At 38.5% G+C, this 16,013-nt stretch overlaps 1 protein-coding gene across 32 annotated transcripts in view; it reads left to right on the plus strand.

Annotated features, from left to right (window-relative positions):
• SOX6 (SRY-box transcription factor 6) overlaps positions 1-16,013 on the plus strand; it is a 445,713-nt gene that overhangs the window by 182,168 nt on the left and 247,532 nt on the right. For 31 of the 32 annotated variants that reach the window (XM_073347430.1, XM_073347431.1, XM_073347425.1 and 28 more), the window contains one exon: positions 8,528-8,738. The exons of the other annotated variant lie outside the window; for it this stretch is intronic. In XM_073347430.1, coding sequence (XP_073203531.1) covers positions 8,528-8,738 — 211 coding nt within the window. The remainder of the gene's footprint in view (positions 1-8,527; positions 8,739-16,013) is intronic. 32 annotated transcript variants of the gene reach the window in all.

Here is a 16,013-nt window from a genome sequence, read left to right on the forward strand (position 1 = left end):
TTCTCTACCAGATCTCAGCTTAGGTTAAAGTGAGAAGAAAAAGTGGATTTTGCTATATTATTTGTAGTAAATGATACTTTTACCAGGACTAGTTTGCATCGCATTTACCATTTTACATCTGTGGATTTTTCTCAACTCTCTCTTCCCATTAGAAGGGAAATATGATTCTCAGCCAGAGGAAATAATATTTTACTATTGTGGGTTTATGAAGATTTTAATATTGTTTTCCTATTTCTTGATTTGGAATTGAATTAATATTAATGCAGTAGTTAATAATGTAGGCTCATTCTGCCAGATTTTCATAATATTTGGTTGCTAAAGTGCACTCTAAATAAAATCCACCATTTTTGCATAGACTGCAAGTTTGCTATTTAGCATTTTTTCCACTATTTTGTCTTTTTACCCAACCTTGAAATCCTTATTCACTGAAATCAGTTAGTGTTTTACCTTGGAAAATGAACTTTCAAAGAAAGTGACCTGAGTTAAAGATACTATTTCCAGCTTAGTCATAAACATCTAATTTACGGTAAAAGAACCATTTTTTTAAAAATTTGAGAGTGTTTACAGTGGTATCAATTGACTAGTTTGCTGAGCAGCTTGAATACTGCCTGTATTTGGTCATCAGACTATGTCTGAATATCTTCAGTTGATACTCACATAAGAACAGCCATATTGGGTCAGACCAAAGGTCCATCAAGCCCAGTATCCTGTCTTCTGACAGTGGCCAATGCCAGATGCTTCAGAGGGAATGAATAGAGCAGGTAATCATCAAGTGATTCATCCCCTATCACCCATTCCCAGCTTCTCGCATTCTTTTGTCCATCCCCCTATCATAAGTTACTCTCAGCAGTATTGACAGAAATTGAACCGAACTAGGAATTCTCATCAGCACTGTAGATCTGCCTTGCTCTGCTAGGCCTGTCCAGTGGGCAATATTTGAGTTGATTCTGACTCAGCATTTTTCTTTTTGTTCCCCCCACCATTTCTTCCAGCCTATATGGAAAAAGAAAAGATCCCCTTGCGTGGCACCCCTTCTTTTCTCTCCTCGGCACACATGTTGGGGAAATAAAGACACTCCTTACCACACAGGAAGATCAAGCTTGCTAGCCAGAAAAGGGTAGGATCTCTTCCCCTACAGAACTCTCTGTAGCTTCAAGGGAACCAGTTTCCCCTTTTCCTCTTATGGGGTGAGGAACACTGGCCTTCTACACACTTACCTTCCGAATTTCTACTAAAGGCTCATTATGCTCTTTAAGTAAAACTGATTGAGACATTAAGGAGAAAAAAATGAAGACACTCAATTTTTAAATATCCAACAGGTGGGAATCCTTTGGGAACTTGCTCCTTAGCTGAGCAAATAATAAATCATTACTCTAGTAGGAACTCCCTTTCAACTAGCAGATCTCACAGGTGGGTCATTGTCTCAGTGAAAATGTCTTTGAAAGGCCTTCCTTGGCCCATTGTTTCTCCCACTGTCTAGTTTATTTCTTTACTTGAGATCAGCTTGTTCTTCTAATTGGAATGCACGCAATGCAGTCAGTTGCATATACACAGGATATGCTAGTGGGATAGCTATAAAATGTCTTTTGTAGCTTTTTCCTTTTTAACTTTGACATCTTTCTTATTAGTAGGGTCTTTCAGAAATTATTGTCCCAAATGCATAGCCATTTAGATTTTTCTGACATAGTTCTGCTATTATTAGATAAGGTATTTACACTGGACTGGCCTTCAGTCTTTCCATTTGCCCATTTAATCCCTTGAATACCTTTCAGCTTGTGCAGTTTTCCTGTTGACTCCTCAGCTATTCTGTTTCCAATTGCTAATTTCAGAGGCAAATGAGTTTCGGGAATTCATCCTTGGGGGCGGGAGGTGTCTTTAAAGTGCCAGTTCAGTTTTGGAACTGTGAATGGGGAAGTCCTTATGTTGATCCCAATTCTGGGGATTCCAGAGCCATCAAGTCTCGGGAACACAGGTTTTTATTCCTCTCAGGATTTTCTCCTAAAGTGGTTTATTGTAAATTATTACTTGAACCAACCCAATTTCATGCTCACAGGTTATCACTTCTTCTCTACCCAGTAAATATATACATTTTCACGGGAGCAAATTCTGTCCCTTCCCCTTTGTGGGGATGTAGGTTTGTGGGCAAAGTGCAAACATTATGGTTCCGCATGCTGTTCAGTTGTGTTAGGATATGGAGACATTAGCATATATAGGCTTCAACCTTTGCATCCCAGGGAACATCTGTGCTGGACTCATTCCATGAATGCCATCAAGGTGGGGCAGGGTGTTAGGTGCTAGAACTCTGTTATTTCTGCTTACTCTATAGATTAGATGAGTCTATTATCTCCAGCTAAGAGGTATAAATAAAGTTAGCATCCTTCTCTGAAGGCCTGGTGCAAAACCCATTGAAGTCAACAGAATGACTCCTAAGGACTTCAGTGGGCTTTGGGTCAGAAAGAATTAGGATGGACTGAGAAGCTCTGCAGGGAAAAAGCCAAGCTCTGGGAGTAGGTTTAGGCTGAGACTTATGCTTTGCTTTTTGTTGCTGTTAAGAACATAAGAATGGCCATACAGGGTCAGACTAATGGTCCATCTATTCCAGAATTCTATATTCTGACAGTGGCCAGTGCCAGATGCTTCAGAAAGAATGAACAGAACAGGGCAATTTATTGAGTGATCTGTTCCCCGTCATCCAGTCAGGTGACAGTCAGAGGTCTCGGGACCACTGGAACATAGGGTTGCATCCCTGACAATCTTGGCTAATAGCCATTGATGGACCTATCGTTCGTGAGTTTGTTGAATTCTTTTTTGAACCCAGTTATGTTTTTACTGTTATACTGATGTTTAAGTTAACAATAAAAGCAAACCCCAGGAAGATGGTACATTTTAAGCACTAAACCAATATATGTGTGCTGCGTAGAGAGAGACTGTGTGGATGGCTGCTCAGAAGGGATTTGGGGACTAAGAGAGGTGTTGCAATTTTGCAAATCCACCAGCTGGATTCCCAGTCCTTGCAGATGGAGCATGTCTGCAAGCCTACTGCAGCTCTGGTGCTTCAGCAGTGGCCATGGAGCATTGACCTTTGGGCAATAATTCCCCTCCCTCCTACATTGCTGTAGTCTTTCCTAGCACACGGCTCAGTCATTTGGGCAATGTGCTGTGAAGAGGATTTGACTGACAGGTAGCAGGGCCTATTTTCCAAAGGATTGAATAACACTGAAACATCTATTATCCTCAGTTTAACCTTAAGCATATTTTTCTTCTTTGCTTCTTTAGAAGAATGTCCTTTTAAATGGCTAATTTTCAAAAATGATGTTATAAAAGAAACATAATTTAGGAGCTCAAGTTTTTCAATGGAAAAAACATCAAAAGATGCTTTCTGGAAAAATTTTTTTTAGGAAGTGTAACATTTTTAATGCCATTGGCGAAGGTCTGAACTTTTCTGCATAAGAAAATCATCATCTTTAAGCGACAAACCACATGGCACCATGACCATCTAAACTCCAAATGTTGTGTATGACACTGTGTTATATAGTTGTTCCTGTCATGAATAACACTGGATCAGGCAAAAAATTCATTCAGATCCAGTAGATTGAAAAATAGGGGTAGAGAATTAGACACAATGTCACCTTTCCTTGAATTTGATCTTGGCATGACTTCTGCCATTGCTGCTGCTGTTATGGTGCTTAGTTTTCTATGTTGGTGAATGTCACTAATCACCACTAGGGGTGGCTCCTCCTTGGCACTCTGGGGATTGGGTCTGTTGTCTCGCTGTGTTGTTCTGTGGGACCTTTCTTGCTCCTCAGGACCTGCAGCACCATGTCTTTGTGATTTAGCCCTCCGGCCAACTCACAATAGTCCTCCCCTTCTGAGGTTCCATCAAACTCCTCTACAGCATCCCAAACAGTGTTTAAGTCCACTGTCTTGGCTGAGTCACTCCCTCAGTGACTGGGATGAATGGTCCCGGATATGCTTCATGATCATTGCCCCAACTATGTCACTTGTTCAGTGGCTGATAGGGGAACCAAGGTCCACCCTCTGCTCTGGGTTCCAGTCCAGGGCCATGTCTGTGGCAGTGTATGAGGGTTAAATGGTCCCTCTGGCCTACATTAACCCTTTCAGGGTGAGTGTGGGGAGCACACCCCATAACAGTGAACGAATGCATTTTCAGAATAGCTATCAAATATTCCCTCCTTTGTAGATGATGGTAATAATGCCATGATGAACATATATTACATTGGTTTCAGAGTAACAGCCGTGTTAGTCTGTATTCGCAAAAAGAAAAGGAGTACTTGTGGCACCTTAGAGACTAACCAATTTCTTCTTGGTCGTCAGTAGACCTTGCCCTACTTGTTTGTTGTTTGTATTGTTCATTCTGCAGTTTTGCACAGCCACTTCTTAATCCTATTAAGGCTGGAGCAGGGTTTTATGTCTGCCATTATTAATTTGTCTAGTCACTTTTTTCTTCAGACTTCTTTTTCACCGGGGACACTTCACAGCAAATATTCTACTTAGTACTACCTCAGCTCCAAGGGTAGTAAGGATACTATTGTTGTGAATGGTGTGCATTTGCAGTGGCATTAGGGGAATGGTTCTCAATAGTACTAACACATTTTCTATGAAGCCTTGAGTATATTACTATTATTAGTATTATTTTATTGTAAGTATAGTGCTTGAAACTTACAGAGTTTCTAGACATATTCCTTTCCCCAGACTGTTCACAATATTATCTAGATAAAATCAACAAAATTAGGACACAGAGCAATAATTTGGGGAAGTGGAGGTCCTGGGTAATTTTTGATGCAGAGGTTTTAAGAGGGAGATTTGAGAATCCAGTCTTATATCCATTTCAGTGAATGGTACTAAGAGAAAATGAGAGCAGAGATGTAGATGGGGGCCTTGGGCAGTAGACTGAGGAGTTGAGTTTAATACAGCAAGAGAAGAAGCCAATTAAGGGATTCAAAGGTGGGCAACATGGTGAGAGCAACAAAAGGAAGAAATTAGCAGGAGCTCTTTGGTGCTTAGTTTTTAGCTTCTTTGCAAAATACTGATTTCTTCCCATTGCCAAGAAAGATGCCATATTTATTTCTGACATAGCATATAATTTTCATTGTCTAAGTTATGCAAATACCCCATTTGATGTACACAATCCCAATACTCATACATATCAGTATACATGACTATTTTTATCTTAAAATTCATTTGTTTGTTCATTCTTATCTGTTTAAGTCTGTTAAAGTTACTTCCAGATATGTATATCAGAAGTATTCTAATCTTTGTTCGGTAAGAAAATGATATGACCTAAAGACTGAAGGAGCAATACATGAGCGTCCATGTATGCATTATCATATGGTCAGTGTAATTATGTGTATTCATTTGATTTTCTCTGTTCCTTTGAACCTGAAGATAGAAGGAAATTTGGGTGAAAGTGATCATAAAAGATAGATTTCATGATTCTAAGGAAAGGAAGGAGGGAAAGCAGTAGAATAAGGACTAAAAAAAGTAGTTTTTAACAAACTCAGAGAACTGGTAGGTAAGGTCCCATGAGAAGAAAATCTAAGAGAAAAGGGAGTTCAGGAGAACTGACGGTTTCTGAAAGAGAAAATATTAAAGGCACAGCTGCAAACTACCCCATTGCAAAGCAAAAACAGGAAGACTAGTAAGAGGCCAATAGGGTTCCATGAGGAGCTCTGTAATGACCTGAAAATCAAAGAAGAATTATACAGACCGTGGAAACGAATTGCAAAGGATGAATACAAAACAATAGCACAAACATGTAAGGACAAAATCAGAAGGGTGAAGGCAGAAAATGAGTTACACCTAGCAAGGGATATAAAAGGCAATAAGAAAAGGTTTTATCAATACATTAGGCCCAAGAGAAAGATGAAAGACAGTGTAGGTCCTCTATTTAGTGTGGAAAGGGAGCTAAGAACAGTTGACATGAAGAAAGCTGAGATGTTTAATGCATATTTTACTTCAAGCATCACTATAAAAATTAATTGTGACCAGATGCTTAACAGAATTTATATTAACAACGGGGGGAAGGGAGTACAAGCCAGAATAGGGAAAGAACAGGTTAAAGCCAACATGAATTGTCAAGTACAAGTCATGCCAAACCAACCTAATTTCCTTCTTGGGACAGGGTTGCCGGTCTAGTGGATTGGGGGAAGCAGTAGACATGATATGTCTTGATTTTAGCAAGGCTTTTGACACGGTCCCATATGATATTTTCGTAAGAAAACTAGGGAAGTGTGGTCTAGATTAAATTGCTGTTAGGTGGGTTCATAACTGGTTGAAAGTTTGTAGTCGGAGTAATTATCAGTGTGCTACTGTGAAACTAGGAGGATATAACTAGTGGGGTCACACAGAGGTCTTTCCTGGGTGCGGTAATATTCAACATTTTCATTAATGGAGTGGAGAGTTTGCTTATAAAATTTGCATATGACACCAAGATGGGTGGAGTTGCAAGCACTTTGAAGGACCGGGTTAGAATTGAAAGTGACCTTGAAAAATTGGAGAATTGGTCTGAAATCAAGAAGATGAAATTCAGTAATGACAAGTGCAAAGTACTGTGCTTAAGAAAAAAAATCAAATGCACAAATACAAAATTATGAATGACTGGTTAAGTGGTAGTATTGTGGAAATTATAGTGAATCACAAATTAAATAAGAGTCAACAATGAGATGCAATCACAAAAAAGACTAATATCATTCTGGGGTATATAACAAGAATGTCGTATGTAAGACATGGCAGGTAATTGTCTTGCTCTGTTTGGTACCAGTGACATCTCAGTTGGAATACTCTGTCCACTTTTGGGTGCCACACTTTAAGAAAGATGTGGACAAATTGGAGAGAGTCCAGAGGAGAGCAATACAAATAATAAAAGTTTTAGAAAACCTCACCTGTAAGGAAAGGTTAATTGACCAAAAAAAAAAAAAAGTGAGGAGTGACATGATAAGTCTTGAAATATGTTAAGGGCTGTTGTCAAGGTTCCTTCCCCACTCTGAACCCTAGAGTACAGATGTGGGGACCTGCATGAAAACCCCCTAAGCTTATTTTTACCAGCTTAGGTTAAAACTTCCCCAAGGTACAAACTATTTTACCTTTTGTCCTTGGACTTTATTTTGCTGCCACCACCAAGCGTCTAACAAATATATAATCGGGAAAGAGCCCACTTGGAAATGTCTTTCCCCCCAAATCCTCCCCAAACCCTACACCCCTTTCCTGGGGAAGGCTTGATAAAAATCCTCACCAATTAGATTCAAAACAGAGAGAATCCCTCTAGGCAAAACCTTAAGTTACAAAAAGACACAAAAACAGGAATATACATTCCATTCAGCACAGCTTATTTTCTCAGCCATTTAAACAAAACAAAATCTAACTCATGTCTAGCTAGATTACTTACTAAATTCTAAGACTCCATTCCTTCCTGTTCCCGGCAAAAGCATCACACAGACAGAGAGAACCTTTGTTTCTCCCCCACTCCAGCTTTGAAAGTATCTTGTCTCCTCATTGGTCATTTTGGTCAGGTGCCAGCGAGGTTATCCTAGCTTCTTAACCCTTTACAGGTGAAAGGGTTTTTCCTCTGGCCAGGAGGGATTTTAAAGGTGTTTACCCTTCCCTTTATATTTATGACAGCTGTGATAAAGAGAATGGTAATCAATTGTTCTCCATGTCCAGTGAAGGTAGGACAAGTAGTGATGGACTTAAGCTGCAGCAAGGGAGATGTAGGTTAGATATTAGGAAAAACTTTCAAACTATAAGGATAGTTAAGAACTGTAAAAGGCTTCCAAGGGAGATTGTGGAATGTGTCATTCGAGGTTATTAAGAACAGGTTATACAAACACTTGTCAGGGGTGGTCTAGGTATACTTGGTCCTGCCTCAGCCTGGGTGGCTAGACAAGATGACCTTTTGAGGTTCCTTCCAGCTCTATATTTTTATGAATTGGCTTACCTCTTTTGAAGTTGTGGAGCTATGCTGCTTTACACCTGCTGAAGATTTGGCCCAATGTTTTTAATTTTGATCTCTCTTGTGCTTTCTTCATTGATACTAAATGTAAGGGATCAACATGCAAATTGCGCAAACCAGGAGAAGACTCCAGAGGAATTAAAGCATTCATTGAAACAAATTGCAATAGATCATTTCTCACAAAAAAATTAATCTGTCATTCTTTGAGTAGGAAATATTCTGTATCTTAAGAGGGAAGTGTGAAAGCTGAGTCTCATGGACAAGGCAGGGCTTAAGTAAGAGGGGGGGCCCATGATCAAACATTGTAACTGAGGCAACTAAACTTCTATAAGACCACCACCTTCCTTAAATTGCATTTTGCCCTGGGGAACTGGGGGATCCCTGCAGGTGCATGGGTAATAGGACCATTCCTTAGCATGGAATTTAGAGACAGTTGTCTAATTTACTGTTGTAAACAGCTCACTGTAATATTTATATACCTTCACTTGTCATCTAATCCAAATATTGCAGAAACAAGTGGAATAGTTTGTGTTTTCATGTGATGTTGTTTCTTTGCAGGAGTCAGAGAGTAATAAGTTATGTTCCCTATATTCCTTCCGGAATACCTCTACCTCACCACACAAGCCCGACGAAGGAGGTCGCGATCGCAGTGAGCTAATGACCAGTGTTAATTTTGGAACTCCAGAACGCCGCAAAGGAAGCCTTGCCGATGTGGTGGACACATTGAAACAGAAGAAACTAGAGGAAATGACCAGGACTGAACAAGAAGGTATGTGCAGGCTAAGACTATTGTAATATATTTTTTCTGACAGATTCTATGCCTTAAAGAATGTGTGGGGTATCAAGAGCCAGAGAAGTGCATAATTGGCAATAACTGGGAAAAAGTTATTCACAGTTACTATGGCAATGGCAGTTTGTGATCCATTAGGCATGTTAGACAGATATCTCTTGTTTTCTAAAACTTTCTGAATTTTAGGTGATGCCTATGAGTCAAAGCAAAGATTTAAGCTTAAATGATGCCTTAGCTTATTTAAAAAATCATGATGAATTTCTAGCTGCTCTCATCATGTTCATGGATACATTTCAGTAATTTTTTTCTCCTTTTAAGAGAAAAATATTTGTTTTAAACAACAGAAGTGCAGAAGAACATTAGTTATTTAATTTTATCTCAGTAATTGTCATCTTTCTTCACTTTATTCATAACAGCTTTTGCATCTAGGAAGGTAGGCAACTGTTCTAAGGGTAAGGAGGAGCTAGCTCTGACCTATAGATCCAGATCTGTGGCTGAAGAAATGCATTTTATAAAACATATGTGCATATGTGAAAAGGAAATACAAAAATAGGGATAAATCATGAGGCAATGAATCACCTTATATTCAGTTCTTAGTCTGAATAATCCTCTGTGACTTAAATGAGAGTCTTGACTGAATAAGGACTAAATAGAATTGGGGAAGTGAGTTCATCCTTCTAGATCTGCACATGGATGGATTCTACACAGAGATCTTCACGTTTCATGTGTAGTGAAGCCTCAGCAGCCTCTATGGCACCATCTTCCCAGTCCCTGAGCCCATGGGGAGACCTGCATAGCATCTGTATTAAAGAAGAGGTGGTTGGTATGTATGTCAGAGTGAGGGTGGGTTAGAGCAGCGGGTGCTCATAACCTAATATCCCTTCACCTAGACTCCAGTGGAGAAGCCACAGTTCTATGTCCTTAGGCTTTTCCTATTCTGCCTCCTTGCCATGGAATTCCTGCTTAGGGAGTGTTCTGGCAAAACAACAACAAACTTCCAGGGAGTCAGAGGATCCTGAAGTAGACACCGTTATGTTTCTGCAGTGGGACAAGTCCTGTCCCCTGCAATGAAAAATCTGGGGAAAAAACATGCGAGAGAAGGACACTTGCAGAGTCTTCCATCTCCCCCATCAATTAGTGGGTATTTCAGGAATAAGGGGGCTGTAACATCCTGGAGTTGAGGATTTGGCTCACAGGCTTTTAAGGGGATGCGGTGAGATCTTCAGGCTCTGTGTAGCAAAGTAGAAATCCATTAAAACTGAAACAACCTATTTCAATATGGGAAAATATGCAGGGAGGTAGATTTATGAAGGTTTCTACATTTCTTGGCATCCTTTTTAAATGACAAGCACATAGTTAACTGTGTTCTAAAGGTGTCATTTCCTAAGCTGGAGAAGCGTCTCCAAAGAATGTCCCAGATTTTTGAGAACCATCTGTCTGTTTTCAGCTGTAAAGATCATTCTTTTAAAAATTATCTCTTAAGTTTGATGGCTAGACAAGGAAACTATTTTAAATTTTACTTTGGCAAAATCATATTTTACAGTCAGTTAACAGTTGTTCTGCACTCCATGCTAATCAAAGGCTTCTTGGCTCATACTTGCTGCTGGAATTTGAAGTTGTTGTTGATCATATTGACACCACCGCTAAGACTTTTCCAAAAGTACATTGTGTGGAGTGTAAAACCAAATGTGCATAGTTTACAGTTAATGTTTTAATGTGATGGGTTAAGCACTTTAACTTCTCTTCCTACTAATTCTGGTGTCTTTTCTATCCTCACTCTTTATTAGTATATACTAGAGTTGGTTTAATCTAAACAGGTACTTTATACAAAAAAAAAGACAACTTTTTACTGAATGTAAGAGTTCTCCATGCTCCACATTCCCATGAGGAAGAGTGTTTGCATGATTTCTAATATCTTGCTTTCTGAGGAACAGCTAACTCTAAAGCACTGTTCATTTTAATGCCTCTTTATTTTGGCACAAAAGTGGCAGACCACATCTTCATGTTAAATTATTTTCATGTTTTGCCCAGCTGCTTTTACAGAGAAAGGTCACTTGACTATTGCAAGAAATAATTGTTAGGCATCAATTTGTACTATTTTTTAATCAATGACTATGGAAAATTAATTTTCAGCAAATATTTACAGTTGTGCAATGTATCATGCTCCAAAATTTCAGATATTGTCAGTTTTTATATTGGGTAGAAATAGATTGTAATTGTGGCAGATTTGGGTACCTGTGCATGTGAAATAGCAAAATGCTGAATAGACCTGCTTCAGTGTTAACCTGAAAAACGTATGGGTAATGCAAAATGGCGATCCACAACTTTTCACATTTGTTTGAGCTGAATAAAATAAACATTTAAAAACTAGTTTCAATTAAATGTTTTAAGGCTGTGATTTTGCAGTTGACTATATATGGGCAGACCCTGTGTTTGTATTGAATCAGTTGCAGGAATGAGACATAGGCTAGTAAACACATTTTTTCCTGTAGCATACCCTTTCTTTTAAATGACCAAATAATTGCCTAAGTATAGCTGGGCCCAAAAGGTTTGTCTTTCAGCAAATAACCATCAAAATAGGCTTGTTTAGAGTCCACAGTTCTTCTGAAGATGATATACAGCCAGGGCTGCTGAAAAGTCCTCATACTAAGCCCTGATATAGTCATGACCTAGTTCAACACTGTTCCTAGTCCAGAAAATTCAAAGGCTACTGTCTATTAATTGCTAATTTTGGTAAATGAGGGTCATCATAATACTATAACTCAATGAATTTAGTGGAGAGGAAGTATTAACTCCTACCGCATACTACTATGTTAATTCTGTGGGGCTTTTCTTCTGTGTTTCTCAAAGGACTTTACAAACAAATTAAGTCTCTTATCACTCCAATGATGTAGGTAAATAGTCCTTTTTTACAGTTTTACGTGGAGGAAACTTAGTCATAGGAAGGTTATAGGCCCTTGTTCTACTTCCATTAAGTCAACAGATCAATTGGATTAGGTCCTAGATGGATATTGCCAGGTCATGCAGTGAGTTGGTAGTAGAGCTGGATATAAATCCAGAGCTCCAGATTTGCAGTCCCCTGCTGTGACCAGTAACACCCCCCATGTTTCCTTTAACTTCACAAAATTTCTGGTCTACCAGAGGAATATGGGCTAGGATTAGCATGAACCTCCAATGCAAAGTGCTTCATAGTTGGGAGTGTGTTTTCAAATATAAAATGTCAGCCATCCCTGTATATGGTTCTTCTAGACCCCACAACAACTCGTAATTGTGAGAAAATGATATGAGTTTAAAGACTTTATCATGTCTAAATAAATATATTTAATCAGAGCCTTTGGCTTCTGAAAATAAGTTGTCTAATCAGAATTTCATTTGAGCAGCTGCGACCGAGGAAGTCAACAGGCATTGCCTAAGAGAATATGGCCCAGCTGGTTAAATTTGGTTGTTGTAGTGATTTAAATGGTCAAGTGCTGCTTGTAATCCAGGACCGTCTGTCTGCAAAGGAAAGAGTGAATGCTTCAGCATAATGTACAGCTGTTTTAATCTTTCTTTAATAATAGTGCTTCAGCCAGTATCATGCCTCGTGTATCACACTACAAACATAAGCACCTCATGCAGGACTAAACATATCTTAGGTCAGTTTCTTGAGTTACATGTAATTTGGAAAAAGACCATCACCTGCAAAACTCAAATAATAATGAGTTCCCAACCCAGGCCTTGTGCAGATTGTACATTAAAACAGCCTGTGACTTAATTTTTAATGATTTGGAAAGAAAATAGATGTGGTAGAATTTAAATATAAAAATAATAAAATTCTATTCAGTGTTTACAAGTCACTTAGCTGAGTACATAAAGACTTGCTGAAATGTGTTCTTGTGCGGTATAAGAGGTCAGAAATGAGACCAGATGTCTAATTTAACTGAGTCATATCAAACATTAAGAGTTTTGGATAATTTCAATATACTAACTTGTTTACATTTTCTATACAAGAAAATGCACTGGACAGTGTTTTGGGGAGGGCTTTTTGTTGATTTTCTTTTAAAAAAAAGAGTGTCTTCCAGTGAAGAAGAAACATTCTTTCTTTTTAGTGTTCAGATGAAGGGTGTACATGTTTGGCACCCTGGTCAAACATATGTTTCCCAATTCCCCTCCACACGCCCCACCCTTCCAATAAGAGAAGTCACTTCCAAAACATAGCTTATTACTGCTCTTATGTGATATATTTCCATTGTTTGGTCTGCCTACTTCGAGGCAAAGGTTCCAATCAGACATTCTGTTGTACCTCATCCTAAGCCTCTAAAAGTAATAATTACTAGCACACATCTTGTCTGTAGGTTGGAGGGCAGATTTCCCTTCAGAGTTGATACCAGTGCAACTCCATAGGTATGGAATGCTAGTATGGCAGTCAGCTGGCACTCCTGAGCTGGAAACTGGATGTGTCATTTCTGCTAAGTGCTAAGCCCTCATTACTCAGGGCCTTGAGTCCTACTTCACTTTTGACCTTGATTCTGTGTGATGTATACAGTATCATTTTTCAGCAAAGCTCAGTTCAAAATTCTAGGACAAGTTTTTTATAAACTGCTTCCCATTCTTGTTTCATCACTGAAGACCAGAGTTGGACATGCTAAAGTCAGAGATTTTTAATTACCATTCAGGGTAGAATTACATACCTCTATATAAATAGCGGTATATTACTGTATCCATCTCTACTATCTGTCATGTATGCAGGTGCTCTCACTCTCCCTAAATATATATGTATCATGGAGCTAACCATGCATACATGTCTAAATGTATATTAAATATATATTAAACACACCTTAATAGATAATATACATGTATATATGTATGACATATGATAGATATGTAAATTACTAAAGCACTATATATGTAGATAATCAGTGTTTTTTCAACTCTCTTTCTTGACCCTTCATTTGCGGGTAAAAATTCGAGAGTTAATACTAAAATAACTAAGAGCAAAGCAAAACAAAACAAAAAGGTATTTGATAATAGGACTAAAGATGCATACAGAACAAAGTACATGGAAATGTGCGCAATTCACATTGATTTCATTGGGAGTTACACAAAGATATATGACAATTCAGTGTGGTCTATAAGTGTGCTATTGTCATTACATTTCAATTATAGGTTTATGAATCTACTCCGCTTGCAAAAACCGTATATATGCCATACCATACCATACTGAATGAAAGAAATGTTTCAGTTCTACACTGTTTGTTCATCCTCCCACAGGTATTAAAGGATTGATCCCAACAGTATATCCATAAGTAGCCCTTTCAGTTTAGTTTCAAGCAACAGGACTTCCATCATTTCTCTTGGGAGATATTCCCATAGCCTTAGAGAGCTCACTTTTAGAATTATTTGTCCCTTATATTTAGTTGGAATGCTCTTTTGTTTAGTTTTCTCTGCATGATTCCTAGTTATACCCCCAATGATTACCCTGATAATTTTCCCTCCCTAATTATTTTTTACAGTCTACAGCTACTTGTAGACAACCATCATTTCCCCCCCGCCCCTTTGGAAATTCTGGTGAGTGAGTAGATGCTATTCTTTTTTTCCTGAGTTAATATTAAACTCTTATCCCAGCATAGTGTTAGAGGACATAGTGCTCAAGGAGATTTTATCTTTTGGATGAGACAAAGAATTGAGTTCCTAGCTACTTGTCGGCATTGAATATGTCCTTGAACTTTTCTAAAGAGTAATGGCTGGATTTAATTCCAGTTGGACAATTATGTCTCTGCCATGTTCCCACCCCCAATGTTTCCATTGAATAAGGCCACATTCTTGTCTGTCCTAAAATATTTGGCATTTATTAAATAGATATGCATTATATATTCTTCATGGGTTCTGGATGGTTACAGATATATTTTATATTTGAACAGTTTTTTTCATAGTTTTACTATAGTTTGAAGTTAGGATTATCCAAAGTGATAGGAATTAATTGTTTTGTGGTAGCTCCTGGAAGCCCCAACCAAGGCTTGGGGGGCCCCATTGTGCTAGGTACAATTCACATATACTGAACAATTTGCTATATATCAGTCATATACTACCTGCCCTGTTCTCCATGAATTTTCACAAATACTTGCTGGTAATAGAGGGAGGGCCTGATCCTATGCCCATGAAAGTCAGTGGTAAAGTTCTCATTGTCTAAAATGGTGCAGGATCATCCCCAAAAATTTGTGAGCAAATTCCCATCAATTCACAGATGGTCATGTATTCGGTCAACATTTGTACATAGTCTCTTACCTGCTTTTTATCAACAGCTGTATTGTCATGGTTTTTCTGTATTTACTAACAGTTCTTTATTTCAAAAGGAATAAAGCACTTCAGTAACTCAGTCTTTATACAATCACAGCTGATTTGTACTTTCTTCTATTGAATGAGCCTCTTCTCTTTCTAGCATTCCTTTTTTGCCCGGTGTGTTAGATTTGTAGAGGCCTTTCTTGTTCCTCTTTTTATTACTATTATTTATGATTTTTTTCTGGTAGTGCCTCTGGACCAATCAAAAACAGGACCTTGTTGTGCTAGACTGTCTCTGTGCCATAAAGTTCACTGTCTAAATAGACATGACAGACAAAGGGTAGGGCAAAGACATGGAGGACACTTCCCCCTTTCATTCTGTATTTGCATAGCTTACCTCTTTGCTATATGCTGATTGACTGTCTCTAGTCCCCTGTGTTTTTCTCTGCATCTGTCCATTCCCCTTTGAGGTTCTTTTTTACCCTCAAATCTTTGTGTGGTCTCTCACAGTCACTTTAGTCACTCATTTTCACTGCTTTTTCTTCCTTTATGAAGAAATTGTAGCTTGTTGTTCTGTATCTTAATTATAGTAGTTATGGGGGGCTCCAGCCTTGTTTCATACTTGTGGATTTTAAATGTTATTAGCCATACCTTTAAAGAAAGGGACATTATGTCCTATGAAACCATTTCTTAGTAGGCTGAATTCAAATAATTGAGGGACACTAGCAGAAAGCACCCAGTTATCTCAATTGGTTCCTTATTAGAAGTAGATCTAGAATGGCTTCTCCTCTGGTTGGGTTCTCTGCTTTTTGAATCAGGAATTAGTTTTCTGTTTTCTTTTTATTAGGACTCCCAACATTGCTGTCTTTCTTCAGTTAGTTTCTCTGAGCTCCAGCTATAGACTGCCTCGTAGGCAGGAATGGATTAAACTGACCTGAACCTGGATCCTCTAAATGTCATCACCTCCTGAGTATATCCAACCAGCTCCTCCCCAGT

Source organism: Lepidochelys kempii, chromosome 6, assembly GCF_965140265.1.
Source record: "Lepidochelys kempii isolate rLepKem1 chromosome 6, rLepKem1.hap2, whole genome shotgun sequence".
NCBI lineage: Eukaryota > Metazoa > Chordata > Testudines > Cheloniidae > Lepidochelys > Lepidochelys kempii.